At 42.9% G+C, this 24,034-nt stretch overlaps 1 protein-coding gene across 1 annotated transcript in view; it reads right to left on the reverse strand.

Moving 5' to 3' along the window:
• Nucleotides 1-918: 918 nt before the first annotated feature.
• The window catches only part of SYPL1 (synaptophysin like 1), a 40,478-nt gene continuing 17,362 nt past the window's right edge, over nt 919-24,034 (reverse strand). Inside the window, exons 5-6 of the mRNA XM_044280181.1 lie at nt 12,763-12,945; nt 919-2,955 (exon numbers count right to left, since the gene is read on the reverse strand). Coding sequence (XP_044136116.1) covers nt 2,830-2,955; nt 12,763-12,945 — 309 coding nt within the window. The 3' untranslated portion in view covers nt 919-2,829. The remainder of the gene's footprint in view (nt 2,956-12,762; nt 12,946-24,034) is intronic.

Genomic DNA, 24,034 nt, shown 5'->3' on the forward strand with positions numbered 1-24,034 from the left:
TTTCCCAATTCTACCCCATTTGGAATTGTTTTCCCGCTTCCTACTACATGGGATGCAACCGTAAATGGTGCCATTAGAAAGTACAACTTGTCCCGCAAAAAATTAGCCATCATAAGGCTATGTGAATGGAAAAATTAAATAGTTAGAACCATAAGAATGTGGGGAGTGAAAAATTGGAAAATCCCTGGGTCCTTATGGTGTTAAATTGTAGATGTGTCAGGTAAATTCCGAGTTCATATTTGGAATCAGCACGCTCATTTTAGTATAAATCACATGTTTTTCTCTCAGTAGCAAAATCATTGTTGTGCACTGTAATCAGGGAAAATTTTTACTAGCATAGAAAATAATACGATATATCATGCATAAAACAACTAATTAATGACACGAACACAACAGGTATTCAACAGTGTTTTATTTTAGCACTTCAGGGTATGGATAACAAGGGAAGCAGCATAAGAATAACCCATATATAACAGTGCTGAATCAGAAATATAACAAAAAGATGGCGGATGCTAATGCGTGGATCTTTACTAAAAAAATAAAAATAAAAAAAAACCACAACACTTAATTCACCTACATTAAAGGGGTATTATAGTGTCAGCAAACAAAGGATATTCATTCTAAAAGTAAGGCCTCATGCACACGACTGTGCCGTTTTTTGCGGTCTGCAAAAAACAGAAGCCGCCCGTGTGCCTTCCGCAATTTGCCCATTGTAGAAATGCCTATTCTTGTCCACAAAACGGACAAGAATAGGACATGCTATATTTTTTTTTGCGGGGCCACGGAATGGTGCAGTAGATGCGGACAGCACACGGAGTGCTGTCCTCATCTTTTGCGGCCCCGTTGAAGTGAACATGCACACGACCACAAAAACGCTCATGTGCATGAGGCCTAAATGTTATGTTTTTTTCCAATATATTTTCTGTAGTAATGATATATGGCGGAGTCACCAGCATGCTGCACTCATTTCTATGGGGGTTCTGAAAACAACCACGCAAATGTGCACACTGAGAGTTGCAGTTTCACTACAGTTGGAGTGCCAAAGGTTGCTGATCCCTTCCTTATTTATAGTCTTCAATATCTCTGCTTGTTGTCGTTCAACAGTAAAGTTCATAGTTTTTTTTTGGCATGGATTTTGCCGAGGATTCTGCACCTAAAATCTGTGTGTTAAATGCGTTGATCCGCCAATGAGAAAGCTGCACGGTAATTTACATACAATGTTTCTCCCCCCCCATTTGTGGTTTGAAAAAACACACTGCAAAAAAAAAAAAAAAAAAAAGATCAAGAACTGAGCAGAATTTTGAAGCAGAGTCCATGTCCATCTTTTTCAGAGCAGAAGAAACCCTCTCAACTCAACGGGTACTACTGAATGACAACAAGCAGAGATCTTAAAACCCATGAGGAACTGATACAGAAATAATGGAGAACTGCATAACTCTTCATTAAACAATGAATAACATGTATGTGCTTAAACTGGGATAACCCTTTACGCGAGTCTAATAAACAGGTACAGACAAATAATGCATCACTAGTTGTAAAATAGAAAAGGTTCAAAGAGCGGTAAATAAAAAGCATGTGTGCAGAGCATGTCATTACAGAAAGGAATATTACAGCAGTTTGGCAATCTTAGTACAGTACATCGCAAGTTTTACACCAATTCAGCTATTTACATTAAGGCTGGAAAAGTACTTAGTGTTGCGTTAAGAATGCTATACTTATAATTAGTGTTGAGTGAATCGAGCTTCAGATCCAAGATAGAGATCCAGATCCATCTCCATACAGGATTCAAATGTATGGGCTCCGGTAAGGGAAATTTGTCATCACCGAAGTCTCCGAAGTGGTGAATAACTTTGCACTTCGATTTGCTCAACACTACTTATAATCTTTGGAAATTGGCTACAGTTTTATAATAGCCATGTTTCAAGAGAGAGGGGGAAAAAAAAGAAAGACTTCTCCACTGAGCCATCAAAATTCACTGCCCACCATAAGAAGATGGCAGGAGAGTAACAGAAAATTCCTGCAAAACGCACACTAATAGAATTACCCCTCACTGTCATTACTGGATGTAACCTATACTTTTGCATTTAAAAGATTTTCAGAGTCTAATTGGAAGTGATACGAAAAGAAAAAAAATTATGTGTGTAATATATATATATATATATATATATATATATATATATATATATATATATATATATACATACATACACACATGAACTGAGGTTTATAACATGTTAGGCAGATTACACTACAGTTGACCAGTTAGCCATTTTAGAACTGTGCTTTTCTTCTGTTATTCCTCCTGGCAATTTATAATAAACTTGTAGCAATGCCCAGTTGTGAAGAGGAATGACAGAAAAGCATACCACAGTTCACATGAATATCTGCTCCATAAGTGTCACTTATTGAGCATTGCGAGTATTTACGAAATCGGATGCGTCAGAAAAGGTGATGGGATTCATGGTGAATTCGGCCTTACACATGACCGTAATTGCTACACTCCCCACATTTTGCACACGATGTTACAAGTATTACAATTTCCATTCATTTGAAAGAACAGTTACCTGGATCATTATCTGAATCTGAGGTCTCACAAGTTACATTTTAGGTACTGATAGTGAGGGCTAGGTATTTTGACAACCTGCTGGTTTACCATGAAGACATGTACTGTACGGTATAATCACATTGTAGGCTTTTATATAAGAAGAACAAAAGTATCACAAGCCTGTAGAAAATTCCTACTTCTACCCATTTCTAGATCAACGTCTTCTTGGCTACCTGCACGTAAGAGACAAAATAGGCAGTGATAGATGGACGTCTGACTCTCTATTACTTGGAGGAAGGCGGTGGGCCTTGTTCCGGATCGGATGAGGGCGGCTGTGTATGGAGGTTTGTTTCCTTATAAACAAACCAAGCATTTCCTGCCCACAAAACCAAATTCAAGAACCCAAAAGCCTGAAAACCAAAAACAGACAATTAAAAAACTTCAGTTTAAAAAAATAAATAAAAATAATTCTTATCTGCAGCCATGTAAAATCTATATACGGTATTTAAAGCTAAGGAAAAAAATGGAGGATTCAGCCCTTACAAAGTACTGTAACAGTGGCCCACTTTGCTCTACTACTAATTTAATAGGAAACACACTGTCAGCTACAGATGACAGTGGATTGGCCTCATTTATTGAAAACAGTCAAAGTGGGAAAATGGGAATTGATAGGTGCAACTATTAAAGCGTACCGGAGTTTATTTAAAAAAAAAAAAAAAAAACTTGCATAATAATAATAATAATTTTGGGCTTTCCTAATGTATTTTCCAGCCATATAATTCTCTGTTTCAGCTGCACAGCCAGACCCAGCAGCAGGGGGGCATATCCCTTCAGCCAGCACTGTACTGCTGTGACGTCCTGCATAACGGAAGCAAGACGGATCTGTTATGCTTGGCCATAGACTTCTATTATGACGGATCAAAACGGAATGCCTCTTAAAGGCTTCCGTTCTGCATTCCATCCATGAATTCCATTATATTCCATTATAACGGAATCCATACTGAAATTTCGACACCACCCGAACCTGTAAAGTTTGGGTTCACTCATCCCTACTCATGAACTTACAGAATTTTTTAAAGTGGATATAGACATATTTTTTTTTAAATATAGTGATTTAGAAATTTTCCATTTACACTATTCTCTAGTAAATTAAATTTAGTAAAATTCAATTGACTCCAAGCCCTGCCCACTATTTTCTAATACATTAAAGGGGTTGTCCGGGTTCAGAGCTGAACCCGGACATACCCTTATTTTCACCCCGGCAGCCCCCCTGAGCCTAGCATCGGAGCATCTCATGCTCCGATGCGCTCCCGTGCCCTGCGCTAGATCACGCAGGGCACGGGCTCTTTTGTTTTCAATAACACACTGCCGGGCGGTAACTTCCGCCCAGCGGTGTGTTCGGTGACATCACCGGCTCTGAGGGGCGGGCTTTAGCTCTGCCCTAGCCGTTTTACTGGCTAGGGCAGAGCCAAATCCCGCCCATCAGTGCCGGTGACGTCACCAGGGTTCCTGTCAGCCCCATGGAGAGCCCCGGTATGTGACCGGAACTCTGAAAAATGCCTTTGCCCTGCGCGATTTAGCGCAGGGCAAAGGAGAGCATCGGAGCATGAACTGCTCCGATGCTCAAGTCAGGGGGGCTGCCTGGGTGAAAATGGAGGTATGTCCAGGTTCAGCTCTGAACCTGGACAACCCCTTTAAGGTGTGCAAAAAAAAAAAAAAAAAAAAAAAAAAAAAGAAGATGTTTAATCTATAAGGCATTTGACCAGAACAACATATTTTCCATCGCATTTATGCCAGAAAACTGTGTAAATACACAGCAAAATCCACCCCATAGTGTATAACTTATGAAATATTTCACTTTTCACACTGGCTACTAGAGCATACACAACAGACTAATATTTTCTTGTCTTCTGCAACTCACCTATGAGCTCTGGTGTGTAGCTTAGGGCAGAGTCTGCAGAGGGCATGTATGGAGTTGAAGCAAAGTGCAAACATGGTGCCAGCTCACACCCGCGTTTCAAACAGCAGAAACCTGCGGCTAATGACCGCGAACGGCAATAATGCCAAACAAGGTCGTTAAAGTCTAGATGCCATGATCAAGTGAGATCATAGCATCTAAAGGGTGTAAAACCCAGACACTTGCACATCTTGGCTTCTTACCGGCTTCCTCTGCGGCCAATGAGGATGTCGGTAATTGAATTCAATGAGCTGGGTCTCTGAGGAGACCCAGGGTATTGAAGCTGTAATTCTTATTTTGGCCACCAGGTGGCAGGCCCACATAAGAAATGAGCAATTCTGTACAGATAATAGATCCAAAAGACCCATGATTGTTCAGAATTAAAAAAAAAAAAATTAACTTAAAAATATATTTAAAAAATTAAAAATATAAAGTTAAAATCACCCCCCTTTCCCCCATTTATCTCTATACTTTGCTCTGGGAGGCAATACTGTACACTACGAGGCAGCACGACTCCTGGGATGGTTCACGGCAGTGAGCCACGCCCCTCTGCGCTGATTGGCCGTCTCGGCCAAGCCTCCCTTTTAACCTCCGTCCCTATTTAAACAGCAGAAAAAGCGTGGGTGCGTATGGCCATACCAGTGCTGGTACCGCCACATGCTCCACGTGCACTCTGACTGTTTGGCTACAATGCTATTATTATAACCGCATGCCCGACAAGCTTCTGATGAAAAGCCCGCAATAGGGTCTTAGAAACGTGTTGAGTAGGGTTAGCTGTTATTAGCCAGACTAGAGCTTAGTGAAAGGTAGGGCCCTTAATTGATCAGTGTATGATGTAAAATATCATAGGGATACAAGGAATAGGGCCCCTAGTGTTTATTTTTAATACCGCTCATCAATATCAGTGACTGTAGGTCACCCCCTTGCCGTAGGATAAAATAAATATATTTTTTTTATTTATGTATTTTTTTTATTCTACGGAAAGGGGGTGACCTACAAATGAAAATAATAAATCTTTATTACTATTCGGATTAAAAATTAGTTAATATAACTACAAAAAAAGAATATGGGGATGCAAAAAAAAATCCTTTTCTTCAAAGTTTACATTTAATTTTTCACTATTTAGACATAAAAACCTATACATATGTGTAGGGCTGCAGTAAACGAATATTTTTGTAATCGAGTATTCTATCGATTATATTTCTCGATTCATCGAGTAATCTAATAAGAAAAAGCTACTTAAAATAACATACGTAATTAGGTATGTATAAAGTTATTGGTTTAGAGGGGTTAATGAAGGCACCTCCAAGGTGCTTCCATTAACCCCTCCAAACCAATAACTTTATACATGCCCATTGGGTTTGGAGGGATTAATGGAAGCACCTTGGCATTAGGCATGTATAAAGTTATTGGTTTGAAGAGGTTAATGAAAGCACCTTGGAGGTGCCTTCATTAACCCCTCTCTAAACCAATAACTTTATACATACCAAGGTGGTGCCTGCAGCCTCCATTAACCACTCTCTCCATCTCCCTGCCCCCAGCCTCTGATCTGCCTCCCCCCCTCCAGCCTCTGATCTGCCTCCCCCCCCTCCAGCCTCTGATCTGCCTCCCCCCCCTCCAGCCTCTGATCTGCCTCCCCCCCCTCCAGCCTCTGATCTGCCTCCCCCCCCTCCAGCCTCTGATCTGCCTCCCCCCCCTCCAGCCTCTGATCTGCCTCCCCCCCCTCCAGCCTCTGATCTGCCTCCCCCCCCTCCAGCCTCTGATCTGCCTCCCCCCCTCCAGCCTCTGATCTGCCTCCCCCCCCTCCAGCCTCTGATCTGCCTCCCCCCCCCCTCCAGCCTCTGATCTGCCTCCCCCCCCCCTCCAGCCTCTGATCTGCCTCCCCCCCCCCTCCAGCCTCTGATCTGCCTCCCCCCCCCCTCCAGCCTCTGATCTGCCTCCCCCCCCCCCCTCCAGCCTCTGATCTGCCTCCCCCCCCCCCTCCAGCCTCTGATCTGCCTCCCCCCCCCCTCCAGCCTCTGATCTGCCTCCCCCCCCCCTCCAGCCTCTGATCTGCCTCCCCCCCCCTCCAGCCTCTGATCTGCCTCCCCCCCCCCTCCAGCCTCTGATCTGCCTCCCCCCCCCCCTCCAGCCTCTGATCTGCCTCCCCCCCCTCCAGCCTCTGATCTGCCTCCCCCCCCCCTCCAGCCTCTGATCTTGCCTCCCCCCCCTCCAGCCTCTGATCTGCCTCCCCCCTCCCCCAGCCTCTGATCTGCCTCCCCCCTCCCCCCAGCCTCTGATCTGCCTCCCCCCTCCCCCCAGCCTCTGATCTGCCTCCCCCCTCCCCCCCAGCCTCTGATCTGCCTCCCCCCCTCCCCCCAGCCTCTGATCTGCCTCCCCCCTCCCCCCAGCCTCTGATCTGCCTCCCCCCCTCCCCCCAGCCTCTGATCTGCCTCCCCCCCTCCCCCCAGCCTCTGATCTGCCTCCCCCCCTCCCCCCAGCCTCTGATCTGCCTCCCCCCCTCCCCCCAGCCTCTGATCTGCCTCCCCCCCCCCCCCCCCCATCATTGGTGGCAGTTTGCAGTTACGATCGGAGCCCCAGCAGTGTAATGCTGGGGCTCCGATCGGTTACCATGGCAGCCAGGAGTCACGCTACTTAAGCCCTGGCTGCCATGGTATGTTAGTGAGCAGAGAGCAGCGCATTATACTCACGTGCGCTGTGGCCGCCGGTCGCCCCTTCTCATAGGTCTGTGCGGCGCATTGCTAATGCTGTAAGCATTAGCAATCCGCCGCACAGACAGAAGAAGGAGCGACCGGCGGCCACAGCGCACGCGAGTATAATGCGCTGCTCTCTGCTCACTAACATACCATGACAGCCAGGACTTCAGTAGCGTCCTGACTGCCATGGTAACCGAACGGAGCCCCAGCATTACACTGCTGGGGCTCCGATCGGAACTGCAAACTGCCACCAATGATGGGGGGGGGGGAGGGGGACCCTGTGGGATATGGCCGGCAGATTCATTGGTAGTGCAGTGGCCACAGTCCCTCCCCTCCTCCTACTCCTACTCTGTCCTCATTGGTGTTCAGCGGCAGTCGCGCACAGTGGGGAGGGAGGGACTCCCTCCTCCTCCCTCCTCTGTGCCGGCCGGCTTAGTCCTGCCTCTCTGACCTCCGGAGGACACGGAAGCGGTGAGTGAGACGCTTAATTTCACTCCCGCTCCGTGATCACGTGGTGTAAACGATTCCTCGATGCAGGGAAACTGCATCGATGAATTTTTTGACTCGATTTAATCGAGTTATTCGAATAATCGTTTCAGCCCTACATATGTGGTATTGTTGTAATTCTACTGACCCAGAGAATGAAGGGCACGCAAAGGGAACAAAACCTGGAAAACGATGGAGGAATTACATTTTGTTTTCCAATTCCACCCCATTTGGAATTTCTTTCCTGTTCCCACTATATTGTATGCCATATTAGGCTACTTTCACACTAGCGTTCGGAGCGGGTCCGTCTGATGTTTCACCAGACGGATCCGCTCCTATAATGCAGACGTTTGCATCCGTTCAGAACGGATCCGTCTGCATTATAACTTAGAAAAATTTGTAAGTGTGAAAGTAGCCTGAGCGGATCCGTTCAGACTTTACATTGAAAGTCAATGGGGGACGGATCCGCTTGAAGATTGAGCCATATGGTGTCATCTTCAAGCGGATCCGTCCCCATTGACTTCCATTATAAGTCTGGACGGATCCGCTCGCCTCCGCATGGCCAGGCGGACACCCGAACGCCGCTTGCAGTGTTCAGGTGTCCGCTCACTGAGCGGAGCGGAGGCTGAGCGCTGGCAAACGGATGCATTCTCAGTGGATCTGCCTCCACTGAGAATGCATTAGGGCCAGGCGGCTGCGTTCAGGGCCGCTTGTGAGCCCCGTCAAACGGAGCTCACGAGCGGACACCTGAACGCAGGTGTGAAAGTAGCCTTAAATGGTGGCATTAGAAAGTACAACTTGTCCAGTAAAAAATAAGCCCCCATACAGATATGTGTACGGAAAAATAAAAAAGTTATGTCTCAAGGAAGATAGTGAAGAAAAATGAAAACACAAAACCTCAGATATCCTAAGGGTTAAAGAAATTAGCAGCTTCTTTTTTTCCTTTTATATTGAAAATCTGTTGAAAAATTGCTCATTGTTCGATTAGTCTGGAAAAGGTCTCAGTGCATCCCTATCCTAATCTGTATGCTCATAGTGTATGCCAGCATCTCTAAAAGACTGCTTTCCGCCACTCTTAACATGAAAAATTACAAACTCAATCCACATAAACATGAACCAATTAACATGTAATGGCTACTTTTTTTTTCAGATTTTTTTGGGCTCCAACGGGATTGTCCAAGATTTAAAGGGTTTCTACCACTTTGATTTCACATAATTAGGTGTCAGACACTAGCGATCCGCTAGTGTCTGCTCTGCCAAACAATCCTGCTATAATAGCTTTTGGGGCAGCCGTTTACCTAAAAAAAGAACTTATATTAATATGCTAATGACCCTCTAGGTGCTATGGGGGCGTCATTAGCACCTAGAGGATCGGTATACCGTCACAAGATGCCGCCGCCCAGCGCGTCCCTCCAGCCCGCCCATCTCCTCCGGAATGCGATCAAACGGACACTTCACGCGCATGCGCGGCTGTATTCGGCGCATGCGCAGTGAATGTCCGACCGCTTCCCTGCTCAGACATCTCCACTGCGCCGATGGAGCACTGTGACGTCATCGGCGCAGGCGCAGTGAAGATGTCTGAGCAGGGAAGCGGTCGGACATTCACTGCGCATGCGCTGAATACAGCCGCGCACGGCGCATGCGCGTGAAGTGTCCGTTTGATCGCATTCCGGAGGAGATGGGCGGGCTGGAGGGACGCGCTGGGCGGCGGCATCTTGTGACGGTAGACCGATCCTCTAGGTGCTAATGACGCCCCCATAGCACCTAGAGGGTCATTAGCATATTAATATAAGTTCTTTTTTTAGGTAAACGGCTGCCCCAAAAGCTATTATAGCAGGATTGTTTGGCAGAGCAGACACTAGCGGATCGCTAGTGTCTGACACCTAATTATGTGAAATCAAAGTGGTAGAAACCCTTTAAAAGGGTCTCATGTAAATGCAGCTGAAATGTTATACCAGACAGCCAATGGCCAAGAATAGTGCCGTTTCTGCAAACTACAAAAATAAACAGATACCAGGTGTGTGCGAACGGCCGGCCCTATTATAGAAATGCCTTTTCTTGTCCTCAATTGCGGACAAGAATAGGACATGTTCTATCTTTTTTGCGGGCAGCGGAACAGAAGTACAGATGTGCACAGCACACAGTGTATTATCCGCATCTTTTGCGGCCCCATTGAAAGGAGTGTGAATGGCCCTTAAACTGACTCCAGCTCAGTTTGCTTGTATATATATTCATTGCCTGCCTGGCTGCTGGTTTCTAAGAAGAAATTCCAGTCTCACAACTACCCAAAACCTTCACAAGCCTCAATCACAAGTGCTGCTCTCATAATAAGGAAAGCAAGAGTATAAAGTAAAAGCAACTAAACCACCAATGGAAACAAGGAATGGAGATAGATATTTCTATTTATGCAGGGTCCTCAAACTGCAGCCCTCCAGCTGTTGGAAAACGACAACTCCCACAATGCCCTGCTGTAGGCTGATACCAGTAGGCTGTTCGGGCATGTGCTGGGAGTTGTAGTTTTGCAACAGCTGGAGGGCTGTAGTTTGAGGATGCCCGCTATGCTAGCAGGTTTTATTTTCTGCCTAATCTTATCCAATAAAGCATGTTAGCTATCTACTTTCCCTCCCTGCACATTTACTAGGCTGGTGGTGGCAGCCACAGCACAGCATTATAAATGTAACTTTTGGGCTCAGAAACTAAGCATGCCCAATCCAGAGTAGATATAAGCTGTAACATAATCACAGACACCCCACTACAAGGGTCGGATCAGAGCTAACTCCAATCCTCGCCATTGAACGCCTTTGATGCTGCAGGCAATAGTGATCACAGCGCCTATACCGTTTTACAATCAGAAATTCCCCTGGCAACCCCACAGCACAACTCCGGAATGCCCATGAGTTGCGGTGGCAGCTGAGGTCCTAATAAAAGGCCTCCAGGTCTGCCATAGACATCGGCTTGTTTTTTGCAGGACAAGTTGTACTTTTTAATGCCACCACTTAATATGGAATACAATGTAGTGGGAAACAGGAAAAAAAAAAATTATGGGCTTTGTCCCTATGTGGCAAAACGGACCTGTGCCTTCCATTCTTTGGGCAGTTTGTGTTTTAATAAAAAAAAAAAATAAAAAAAATAGAATTAGCTTTTTTATGTTGCCATATTCTTAGTTTACTTTCACACTTGCGTTCGGAGCGGATCCGTCTGGTGTCTGCACAGACGGATCCGTTCAGAATGGATCAGTCTGCATTATATTTCATAAAAAAATCTAAGTCTAAAAGTTAGTCAGACGGATCCGTCCAGACTTTACATTGAAAGTCAATGGGGGACGGATCCGTTTGAAATTGCACCATATTGTGTCAATATCAAACGGATCCGTCCCCATTGACTTACATTGTAAGTCTGGACGGATCAGTTTGGCTCCGCACGGCCAGGCAGACACCCGAACGCTGCAAGCTGCGTTCGGGTGTCCGCCTGCTGAGCGGAACGGAGGCCAAACGGTGCCAGACTGAGGCATTCTGAGCGGATCCGCATCCACTCAGAATGCATTGGGGCTGTACAGATCCGTTCGGGGCCGCTTGTGAGAGCCTTCAAACGGAACTCGCAAGAGGAACCCCGAACGCAAGTGTGAAAGTAGCCTACCGCAATGTGTAGGGGTTCATTTTTGAGGGAGAATTTTTTTGGGGGGATAAGTTTGTTTTTTTTCCCCTCATTATGCCATTCGGCGTATGGGATAAATATTTATTTATTTTAATAGTATGTCTGTTTTTAGGCACGGGGATGCCCATAATGTGTATATTTTCATTATTTATGTATTTTGTTTTTATTCTAGGGAAAGGGGCACGATTTAAATGTTTATATTTTTTTTAAAACTTTTTGTTAGACCCTATAGGAGGCTACAATATTCACTAGATTGATTTTTCCCATAGAACTACAGTCCAAGCTGAATTTATTATTATCCTATGTTGGCCTGCAGGCCAACATAGAAACTGCAGCTCTAATACGCTGGGTGTCTTCAGAAAAACTCAGCTTATTAGATCAAAGGACCGGCTTCCCCCGATAGCCACACGGGGAAGCTGGTCTTAACCTATTCAGATTCCGTGGTTGGGCTTGACCATAGCATCTAAAGGGTTAAAGGCCTGCGATCAGCATTATTGCCGGTCGCAGACATTAGCCACAAGCCTTTGCCGTTTGAAACTGCAGAGGCCCGTCGGCTATGCACAAGCGGGCACTATGTTTAAAGCCCCTCCTAGAGCCATACATGTACAGCTGGGAGCCTAAGCGGTAAAGGGCATCTAGTAAAGGACAGATTTGCACTTAAAACTTGCTGACCTGTTACATGTGCGATTGGCAGTTGAAAGCATCTGTGTTGGACTCATGTACATATGTGCGCCTATTGCTGAGAAAAATTATGTTTTAATATATGCAAATGAGCCTCTGGGAGCAAAGAGTGTTGGCCTTACACCTAAAGACTCTGCCCTTTCTGCAACTGCTATGCCCTCGCCACTTTAATTGAAAGGGCCAGGCAGTGAAAACACATGTCAAAGTAGAGAGGGAGCAGCATTGGCAGAGAGAGCTGAGCCTCTAGGTGTAATGGAAATTCCCCACTTGCTTCTAGAGGTTCATTTCCATATATTAAAACCTTTTTTTTTCTCAGCAATTCAGACACATATGAACAGATGCCCTTTAAGTGTTTTCATTGTGTAAAAGGAATAAAACATGACAAGAACTATATACCTTTGATGTCCCTGTAATCATACTGACCCTAGGTATAAACTTATGTAATTTATACTTCACGGAGAACACTTTAAAAACAAAACAAAAACTGGATTTGCTGCCCCCCCACTAAGAAAAGCAAGCCCTCATATGGCAAACTTAAGAGCAAACTTCCAGCGGCACACATGCACTAGCGGCAGCACGGAGAAGGCTGCCGCTAATGTGAAAGTAGCCTAAAATAAAAATGTTATGACTATAGGAGATAGGAAAAATGTTTGCAACATTATCAAGTACAGAAATAGCTGCATCCCTAAGGGGTTAATATGCATTTCAAGACCACTTCTCAAATCCGCACTAAATATACATACCACAGAAGTGTTTAGACGTCCCATGTGCAATTCTGGACCTGGAGAACAGTAGAATTCTTTTGGGCATGTGACTGATGCTAGAATGCTTGGGCTGGTCACAGATTTAATATCAGTCAATCCTTTAGCCCAGGCAGATGAACTCACAAGCCACAAAAAGGTGAAAATGAGCGTTATGACAAAGTCCTAGAAAAGAAAGGTTCAACAACTGAAATTCATTTTTTCTTTTCAAGAGCACAGTACACCAAGCAATCTTGGATAAAGGGACATTTTAATATTTTTTTTCAATGTAGCAAACTATACGAGGCTATTATAGGTCAATTTTAAGGGACTATTCATACAACCTTATCAGTTTTTGAGAAATCAGAAATTGCAGATTCATAAAACACGGATATCAGACATGTGCGTTCCGCATGTTTAACCAGTATTTAGGGGTGGTGACTCAAATAGGGTACCAGGCCTCAACTATTTATGAGAATATGGTGAAGTGCTGCACTATCGCTACCTTTCTGATAGCAGGTCATACCCAAGCAATGATCAGTCGACTGTTGGATCTTCCATATGACCAATACCACCATCAACACTGTAGACTAAACCAGCTGACCAGGGAGGTTTTTTTTGGGGGGACTTCCATGGCAAATGTCAAATTTGATCAATGCTATTGAACATAATGCAGTTTCGACTGACAAAATACAAAAGCTTTTAGGCTACTTTCACATTAGCGTTTTCAATTCCGCTAATAAGACCCGTCATAGGATCTCAATAGCGGAAGAAAACGCTTCCGCTTTGTCCCTATTCATTGTCAATGGGGACAAAACTGAACTGAACGAAACAGAATGCACCAAAATGCATTCTGTTCCATTGCATCCCCATCACGGACAGAAAAACGCTGCTTGCAGCAGTTTTCTGTCCGCGATGTGGTGCGGGGCAAGATGGATTCTAACACAATTTAAGTCAATGGGGACATATCAGTTTTCTCTGACACAATAGAAAACGGATGCGTCCTGCATTGACTTTCAATGGTGGTCAAGACGGATCTGTCATGGCTATAGAAGACATAATACAACCGGATCCGTTCATGACGGATGCATGCGGTTGTATTATTGTAACTGAAGCGTTTTTGCAGATCAATGAAAAACCACTAACATAGCCTTAATCACAAAAAACACTAATGTAGCCTTAATCACATTTTTCAGCATACAAAAGACTGCCATTGGCCATGGCAAACAATTGGTTAATTTAGTATTTTAAAGGGAGTCTGTCACCAGCATTTCACTTTAACCTTTCCCACTGCTCTCTAGCATGCTTACAGTTAATAAAAACGTTACCTCTGGCATCTTTCCTGCTCTTATAAATCCGTCAAAAACGATCTTTAGAAGATATGCAAATGAGGGCTCGCAAGTGCCCAGGGGCGGCGTTACTCTCTTAGGTGCCCTGCTTGCTTAGCCTTTTCATTGCGTGCCGCCGCACCTTCCACCCGCCCATCCTTTCCCTCTGACCGTCTTTCTTATAGCTTGTAATTCCGTCGAGATCCCGCGCCTGCTCACTCCGTCCGGCGCATGCGCACTGCGATGCCCATTCCTTGTATGGCATCACAGTAACTATTGCGCATGCTCCGGCTAACATCAGCGCATGCGCATAAATTACTGTGATTCCATACAAGGAATGGGCATCACAGTGCACATGCGCCGGCCGACGGACAGAGTGCGCAGGCACGGGATCTTGACGGAATTACAAGCTATGAGAAAGATGGTCAGAAGGAAAGGATGGGCGGGTGGAAGGTGCGGGGGGACGCAATGAAAAGGCTGAGCAAGCAGGGCACCTAAGAGAGTAACGCCGCCCCTAGGCACTTGCGAGTCCTCATTTGCATATCTTCTAAAGATCGTTTTTGACGGATTTATAAGAGCAGGAAAGATGCCAGAGGTAACGTTTTGATTAACTGTAAGCATGCAAGAGAGCAGTGGGAAAGGTTAAAGTGAAATGCTGGTGACAGACTCCCTTTAAGTGACAGTTGATCTAAAAAGGCAGTTTTGTCAGACTTTAATCTGTTGGATGGCCAGCTGGTGTCTTTTGTCCCAAGCTCTAAACTGCTTACTGCTGCTCTCTGTATCCTGTGTATTTTCTTGTATATCCTGCGCATTTTGCTAATAGGAGTATGGACGTGTGTGCTGCCCGCACAAAAAGGTCATCCTATTCAGGTGACAGATCCATGTTAACAGGTAACAGCTAGTCTATTACATCATTTAGTTTCTTCTTTCATAGGAAATGTTAATAAAACACTTCGGCATTCAGTTCTTACTTACCACTGATATCCGTCATACAATCCATGCAGCAATAAGAAGGATGTAGATAATTAGTTTTATTTTAATTGTATAGGACCACTAAATATAGAAAACTCACAAATAATAAAAACACTACCCCACCAATGCCTCCTTCAATCTTCTCCGATGCTTGTTCGTCCCAAGTTGCAACTAATACTCAAAAATAAATAAAAATTGTCCATATTTGTTCAAGGACAACAACCATTAGCCCCTCTGTCTCCTGGCTGTAAGACAACTGGTTCCTGCCTTGCTGTGCCCCATCTGCAGAAGGGCTAAATGACTGGCAAGCCCCACCCCTCACCAGCCCAGAACGGAAGCGACTTGCAGAAAATTAATCCATGAAGCCTGTGAAGAATTTCTCTCCTCCAAAACTATTTATTTTCAAAGACATGCAGAAAATGCTACAGGGCGGCAAACAATGGGGGAGATTTATCAAACTGGTGTAAAGTAGAACTGGCTTAGTTGCCCATAGCAGCCAATCAGATTTCACCTTTCATTTTCTAAAGGAGCTCTGAAAAATGACAGGTGGAATCTGACTGGTTGCTACTTTAGACCAGATTGATAAATCTCCCCCAATGTGTTTACAGTTACTATCTTTTCTAGGTTTAGTGCAGTCCCATAGAAGTGAATGGAGATGTAAGCATGCATGTGTCCCACCGTTCAATTGTCATGAAGCAATTCAGGATCTCCTACTGCTGAGGGACCCAGAAGTTGGACTTATCACCTATGCTGTGTGAAAACTTAAAGGCATCTGTCAGCAGATTTGTACCTATGAGACTGGCTGACCTGTTACATGTGCACTTGGCAGCTGAAGGCATATGTGCTGGTCCCATGTTCATATGTGCCCATATTGCTGGGAGAATATATGTTTTAATATATGCAAATCAGCCTCTGGGAGCAACAGGAGTGTTGCTGTTACACCTAGAGGCTCTGCTCTCTCTGCACCTCTGGACTCTGACCAGGCCGGGTGTGATGACACTTTTACTGCCTGACCCTGTGCAGAGGGTGCTGCAGTTGCAGAGAGAGCTGAGCGTCTAGGAGTAACGTCAAAGCCCCCGTTGCTCCTAGAAGCTCATTTGCATATATTAAAACTTAATTTTTCTCAGCAATGCGGCACATATGAACATGGCACCAACACAGATGCCTTCAGCTGCCAAGTGCACACATGTAACAGGTTAGCAAGATTCATAGGTACAAATCTGCTGACAGATGCCCTTTAATATTAGCAGTCTACACATTCAGAGACTGTATGGGCTATTTGATGGTTTATGACTGTGCCAAATTACAAACATGGTGGCATGAGGACTGCTCTTATCCACGCATTTTACTTGATGATAAAACAATACAATTGATGGGTAAAAGCAATTTGTACTTCAAGGCTATGTACACCTTTGGGGGCATTTTTTTTTGTTTGCATTTGACTAATTTTGAGCTAAAAATCCTTTTTTCCAATTGGTCTTTATTAAAACATATTGAGCCGTCCTGGCAACATACCAAAAAAGAGAGAGAGATGGAAACAAGGTGGTGGCGCTCCTCGACAGGTGTTTAACGTGTGATCGCTTCCTCAGGCGGAGGAAGCGATCACACACGAAACGCGCGTCGAGGAGCGCCACCACCTTGTTTCAATCTTTCTCTTTATTGGTATGTTGCCATTCATGCTGCATGTGTAATTTAGCAAGTAAACCTGTTCGTTATTTTGCTGCTCTTGTTATGTACAGGTCACTTTCTGGGATACTTACCAATGCATACACACATAGAGATATAGATAGAGATATAGATAGAGATATATATATATATCTCTATCTATCCGTTTTTACCCTGTTATGGGATATGTTTTTTACATCTTCTGAGGTCGTTTTTCATTGCCGATTGCTATAGTCTAGAGACCATTAGAGAGGTGGTGTGCCACTGTGTTTTTGTCCCTACTTGTTCCCAAGTTTGTATTGTGGATAATATTTTTATTATTGCTATAAATATCATTTTATTATTCATTGATGGGGTGTTTTTGCACTCTTCCTTGTTGTAATTCTGGTTTTCTAGCTGGGTGAATCCTACTTTCATTTTCACTTTGTGTCAGTAATCTAATAACCCTCATCTCTAAATTACTAAAGGTAGATTTAGATGGGCCAACTGAACGAGCAGCCAACTGTCGGGAAGGAATGCTTCATCCCGACAGTCAGCTGCTCGTTCAGTGAAAGAGACTGCGCATTTCCATGTAGAGATCTCCTTCACTGTATGAGGATGGGGATCGTTCTAGTGATCCCTCGTCCTCGTACAGAATCATCGTTTCCGAGCAGCAGACCGCTGTTTAGACCGCACTTTCTGCTGCTCAGAAGCCATGATCGGTGGTGCGTGCATGAAAGACAGGATAACCCGATGAATGAGCGTTTCTCTTATTCATCGGGTGATCGGCTGCACATTTAGACGGCTGGATGACTGGGAACGAAAAATCCAGATAATCTGGGCGATTACTGGTGTATCTAAATGCACCTTAAGAGGTCATAAACACTTAGGAAGGCCACATTCTTATCAGTAAGATAGGGATTGAGCTTTAATGACTGTTTATAATGTCACAGAGCAGAGATAAGGAGCCCATCAGCTCTCCAACTGATGGAAAAATTAGAAAATCCAAATGCTGCCACTAGAACATCTGAGCTATATACAGAAAAAGGGGCTCCATATTTTTAATACAGACCAATTGAAAAAAAATAAGTACAATGCAATAAAAAAAATTAAATAAAATTGCCCCCAACGGTGTATATAGTCTTTAAAGAACTCTCACAAGATCTAAAGGCATACCACATTGCTGGTCTAATCTGAATCCAAGTTTATACTATGAAAACCTGCAATAAGAACTAATCTTAAGCTTTTTCACATTTTCATTTTGTAGGAGTGGAGACTAATGGAAGGAGAAGTATAAATCACATATTTAGTCTTCTCTTATGTGGATCCATTTCCAGACTTGGCTTTTAAAAAGAAAATCAAAACACTTGTATGTAAGAATAGCATCAAACTAGTAAATGTGAACTGGGCCATAACTGTTAAACATTTAAAAAATGTAACCAGTTCACAACCTTTGAAAAATGTATATGTTCTATATATTCAAATAACCCCCTTTCCCCAAAACAAAAGTACATAACCAATAAAAAACAAAAAAATAAAATAAAATACACATCTTGGGCATCACAGCGTGCGAAAACACCCGTACCAATAAAATATAACAATATTAAATCACATATGGTGAATGGCGTAATGGAAAAACAGCCCCACATTGTTGTAATTTCAACACTCCTACGTTTTTTTTTAAATAATAAGTGACAAAAAAAGTCACATACACTTCAAAATGGTATCACTGATAAGTACACATTGCCCTGTAAAAAGTGAGCCCTCACACAGCTCCTAACACATAACTCCAAAAAAAAGTTAAAGGGGTATGGTGATAAATACTTTTTTCAGTTTTTCCAGTATTAAAACACAAGAAAAACTATACAAGTGTGGTAATTGTTGTAAACGGGCTGACTTGGAGAATTAAGGTAACAGGTCAATTTTACCGCATAGTGAACCGTGTGAAAAAAATAATAATTTAAATACAAAATAAAACTGTGAAAGAATTGCGTTTTTCCCAATTCCACCCCATCTGGAATTTTTTTCCCCACGCTTTCCACTACATTGTATGCAACCGTAAATGGTGCCATTAGAAACTACAACTAGTCCACAAAATACAGGTCCTTCTAAAAAAAATTGCATATTGTGATAAAGTTCATTCTTTTCTGTAATGTACTGATAAACATTAGACTTTCATATATTTTAGATTAATTACACACCAACTGAAGTAGTTCAAGCCTTGTATTGTTTTAATATTGTTGATTTTGGCATACAGCTCATAAAAACCCAAAATTCCTATCTAAAAAAATTAGCATATTTCATCCAACCAATAAAAGAAAAGTGTTTTTAATACAAAAAAAGTCAACCTTCAAATAATTATGTTCAGTTATGCACTCAATACTTGGTCGGGAATCCTTTTGCAGAAATGACTGCTTCAATGCGGCGTGGCATGGAGGCAATCAGCCTGTGGCACTGCTGAGGTGTTATGGAGGCCCAGGATGCTTCGATAGCGGCCTTAAGCTCATCCAGAGTGTTGGGTCTTGTGTCTCTCAACTTTCTCTTCCCAATATCCCACAGATTCTCTATGGGGTTCAGGTCAGGAGAGTTGGCAGGCCAATTGAGCACAGTGATACCATGGTCAGTAAACCATTTACCAGTGGTTTTGGCACTGTGAGCAGGTGCCAGGTCGTGCTGAAAAATGAAATCTTCATCTCCATAAAGCTTTTCAGCAGATGGAAGCATGAAGTGCTCCAAAATCTCCTGATAGCTAGCTGCATTGACCCTGCCCTTGATAAAACACAGTGGACCAACACCAGCAGCTGACATGGCACCCCAGACCATCACTGACTGTGGGTACTTGACACTGGACTTCAGGCATTTTGGCATTTCCCTCTCCCCAGTCTTCCTCCAGACTCTGGCACCTTGATTTCCGAATGACATGCAAAATTTGCTTTCATCCGAAAAAAGTACTTTGGACCACTGAGCAACAGTCCAGTGCTGCTTCTCTGTAGCCCAGGTCAGGTGCTTCTGCCGCTGTTTCTGGTTCAAAAGTGGCTTGACCTGGGGAATGCGGCACCTGTAGCCCATTTCCTGCACACGCCTGTACACAGTGGCTCTGGATGTTTCTACTCCAGACTCAGTCCACTGCTTCCGCAGGTCCCCCAAGGTCTGGAATCGGTCCTTCTCCACAATCTTCCTCAGGGTCCGGTCACCTCTTCTCGTTGTGCAGCGTTTTCTGCCCCACTTTTTCCTTCCCACAGACTTCCCACTGAGGTGCCTTGATACAGCACTCTGGGAACAGCCTATTCGTTTAGAAATTTCTTTCTGTGTCTTACCCTCTTGCTTGAGGGTGTCAATGATGGCCTTCTGGACAGCAGTCAGGTCGGCAGTCTTACCCATGATTGCGGTTTTGAGTAATGAACCAGGCTGGGAGTTTTTAAAAGCCTCAGGAATCTTTTGCAGGTGTTTAGAGTTAATTAGTTGATTCAGATGATTAGGTTAATAGCTTGTTTAGAAAACCTTTTCATGATATGCTAATTTTTTTAGATAGGAATTTTGGGTTTTCATGAGCTGTATGCCAAAATCATCAATATTAAAAACAATAAAAGGCTTGAACTACTTCAGTTGTGTGTAATGAATCTAAAATATATGAAAGTCTAATGTTTATCAGTACATTACAGAAAAGAATGAACTTTATCACAATATGCAAATTTTTTTAGAAGGACCTGTACAAGCCCTCATAAGGCAATGTGAAAGGATAAATAAAAAGTTATGACTCTAGGAAGGCAGGGAGTGAAAAACGAAAACGCAAAAGCGGAAAATCGCAAGGGTCTCTAAGGGTTAAAAAAGAAATTGATTTGTCCAGTGGAGCAAAATGTTTAGTTAAGTGCTCACAGTGGTTTTATAAAAGTATCGGTAATCACCTCCACACCGATCCCCCGCAGATGCCATTTTGATGATTAATTGGGTTCCATGCTGGTCTATCCTTCTTTGTCTGGTTTCGACATGTAGGAAAAGTCAGAAAAGGCCAACTCAGCCAATCACTGATTGAAGAAAGTCATTCAGTAGTTTCTTGAACGTTCATCTACGGTCATTTCATATGTGACAGGACCAGGAAGCCTAGATTAGCGGTGACCTGGTAAGTGTTAAAATAGTGCAGTGGCCGGGTTTGGGGGTCATCCGGACACCGTCAAGGTGTCACGTGTTCCTGCTCTCCGGAAGGGTAGGTAAGGCGTGGTGCACCCCAGAGAGTCGGGGTCTGCAGTTAACCAGAGTGCTCGTTTACTGGAGGAATTCAGGTGAAACCACCTATATTAGAAAACCTAAAGCACACTGCAGATACAAATATTCAAGGTATTCCAAAATATATCTTTATTAGAATCTTAAAAAGTACATGGTAAAAAAACAACATGTAAAATGGCACTGACAAACACCACAAGAAGGTGCCGAAATGTAAGTATACACAAGTCAAATGAAGCAAGGATATACGTGCATAAGAGTATTCTACCTGCCATGTGGCGCACCCCAACAAAAAAGGAAAAAATATATCATCCAGAGAATGTAAAATACAAACCCAGATGGACGGCACCTCCAAGACAGCTGACCCCATTTCGGCACCTTCTTATGGTGTTAGTCAGTGCCATTTTACATGTTTTTTTACTATGTACTTTTTAACCCCTTAGGGACACAGCCTTTTTACACCTTAGGACCAGGCCATTTTTTGCAAATCTGACCAGTGTCACTTTAAGTGATGATAACTTTAAAACGCTTTGACTTATCCAGGCCATTCTGAGATTGTTTTTTCGTCACATATTGTACTTCATGACACTGGTAAAATAAAGTAAAAAAAAATTTTTTTTTTTGCATAAAAAAAATGTCAAATTTACCAAAAATTGGGAAAAATTAGCAAATTTCAAAGTTTCAGTTTCTCTACTTCTGTAATACATAGTAATACCCCTAAAAATTGTGATGACTTTACATTCCCCATATGTCTACTTCATGTTTGAATTATTTTGGGAATGATATTTTATTTTTTGGGGATGTTACAAGGCTTAGAAGCAAATCTTGAAATTTTTCTGAAATTTACAAAAACCCAATTTTTAGGGACCACTACAGCTCTGAAGTCACTTTGCGAGGCTTACATAATAGAAACCACCCAAAAATGACCCAATTCTATAAACTACACCCCTCAAGGTATTCAAAACTGATTTTACAAACTTTGTTAACCCTTTAGGTGTTGCACAAGAGTTATTGGCAAATGGGGATGAAATTTGAGAATTTCATTTTATTGCCTAATTTTCCATTTTAACCAATTTTTTCCACTAACAAAGCAAGGGTTAACAGCCAAACAAGACTGTATCTTTATTGCCCTGACTCAGCAGTTTACAGAAACACCCCATATGTGGCCGTAAACTACTGTACGGCCACACATCGGGGCGTAGAGTGAAAGGTGCGCCGTTTGGTTTTTGGAAGGCAGGTTTTGCTGGACTGGTTTTTTGACACCATGTCCCATTCGAAGCCCCCTGATGCACCCCTAGAGTAGAAACTCCATAAAAGTGACCCCATCTAAGAAACTACACCCCTCAAGGTATTCAAAACTGATTTTACAAACTTTGTTAACCCTTTAGGTGTTGCACAAGATTTAATGGAAAATAGAGATACAATTTCAAAATTTCACTTTTTTGGCAGATTTTCCATTTTAATATTTTTTTTCCAGTTACAAAGCAAGGGTTAACAGCCAAACAAAACTCAATATTTATGGCCCTGATTCTGTAGTTTACAGAAACACCTCATATGTGGTCATAAACTGCTGTACGGGCACACGGCAGGGCGCAGAAGGAAAGGAATGCCATACGGTTTTTGGAAGGCAGATTTTGCTGAACTGGTTTTTTTGACACCATGTCCCTTTTGAAGCCCCCTGATGCACCCCTAGAGTAGAAACTCCATAAAAGTGACCCCATCTAAGAAACTACACCCCTCAAGGTATACAAAACTGATTTTACAAACTTTGTTAACCCTTTAGGTGTTGCACAAGATTTAATGGAAAATAGAGATACAATTTCAAAATTTCGCTTTTTTGGCAGATTTTCCATTTTAATATTTTTTTTCCAGTTACAAAGCAAGGGTTAACAGCCAAACAAAACTCAATATTTATGGCCCCGATTCTGTAGTTTACAGAAACACCTCATATGTGGTCGTAAACCGCTGTACGGTCACACGGCAGGGCGCAGAAGGAAAGGAATGCCATACGGTTTTTGGAAGGCAGATTTTGCTGGACTGGTTTTTTTGACACCATGTCCCATTTGAAGCCCCCTGATGCACCCCTAGAGTAGAAACTCCCAAAAAGTGACCCCGTTTTAGAAACTACAGGATAGGGTGGCAGTTTGGTTGGTACAAGTTTAGGGTACATATGATTTTTGGTTGCTCTATATTACACTTTTTGTGCGGCAAGGTAACAAGAAATTGCTTTTTTGGCATCGTTTTTTTTTTTGTTATTTACACCATTCATCTGACAGGTTAGATCATGTGGTAATTTTATAGAGCAGGTTGTCACGGACGCGGCGATACCTAATATGTATACAATTTTTTTTATTTATGTACGTTTTACACAATAATTTCATTTTTAAAACAAAAAAAATGTTTTAGTGTCTCCATAGTCTAAGAGACATAGTTTTTTTCAATTTTTGGGCGATTATCTTAAGTAGGGTCTCATTTTTTGTGGGATGAGATGACGGTTTGATTGGCACTATTTTGGGGTGCACATGACTTTTTGATTGCTTGCTATTACACTTTTTGTGACGGAAGATGACAAAAAATTGCTTTTTTACACCGTTTTTATTTTTATTTTTTTACGGTGGTCATCTGAGGGGTTAGGTCATGTGATACTTTTATAGAGTCGGTCAATACGGACGCGGCGATACCCAATATGTATACTTTTTTTTTTATTTATGTAAGTTTTACACAATGATTTCATTTTTGAAACAAAAGAAATCATGTTTTAGTGTTTCCATAGTCTAAGAGCCATAACTTTTTCAGTTTTTGGGCGATTATCTTGGGTAGGGTATGATTTTTGCGGGATGAGATAACGGTTTGATTGTTACAATTTTGGCGTAGATGCGACTTTTTTGATCACTTTTATTACCTTTTTTTGGGAAGTAAGGTGGGCAAAATTCCAATTGCATCATCGTTTTTATTTTTATGGCGTTCACCGTTCGGCTAAAGTAACATTACCGTTTTATAGATCAGGTCGTTACGGATGCGGCGATACCAAACATGTGTAGGGAATTTAATTTTTTTCATTTTTAATCAGTGATAAATGTGTTTTTTGATTTTTACTTTATTTTCACTTT

Source organism: Bufo gargarizans, chromosome 2 (genome assembly GCF_014858855.1).
Source record: "Bufo gargarizans isolate SCDJY-AF-19 chromosome 2, ASM1485885v1, whole genome shotgun sequence".
In the NCBI taxonomy this organism is placed as follows: Eukaryota; Metazoa; Chordata; class Amphibia; order Anura; family Bufonidae; genus Bufo; species Bufo gargarizans.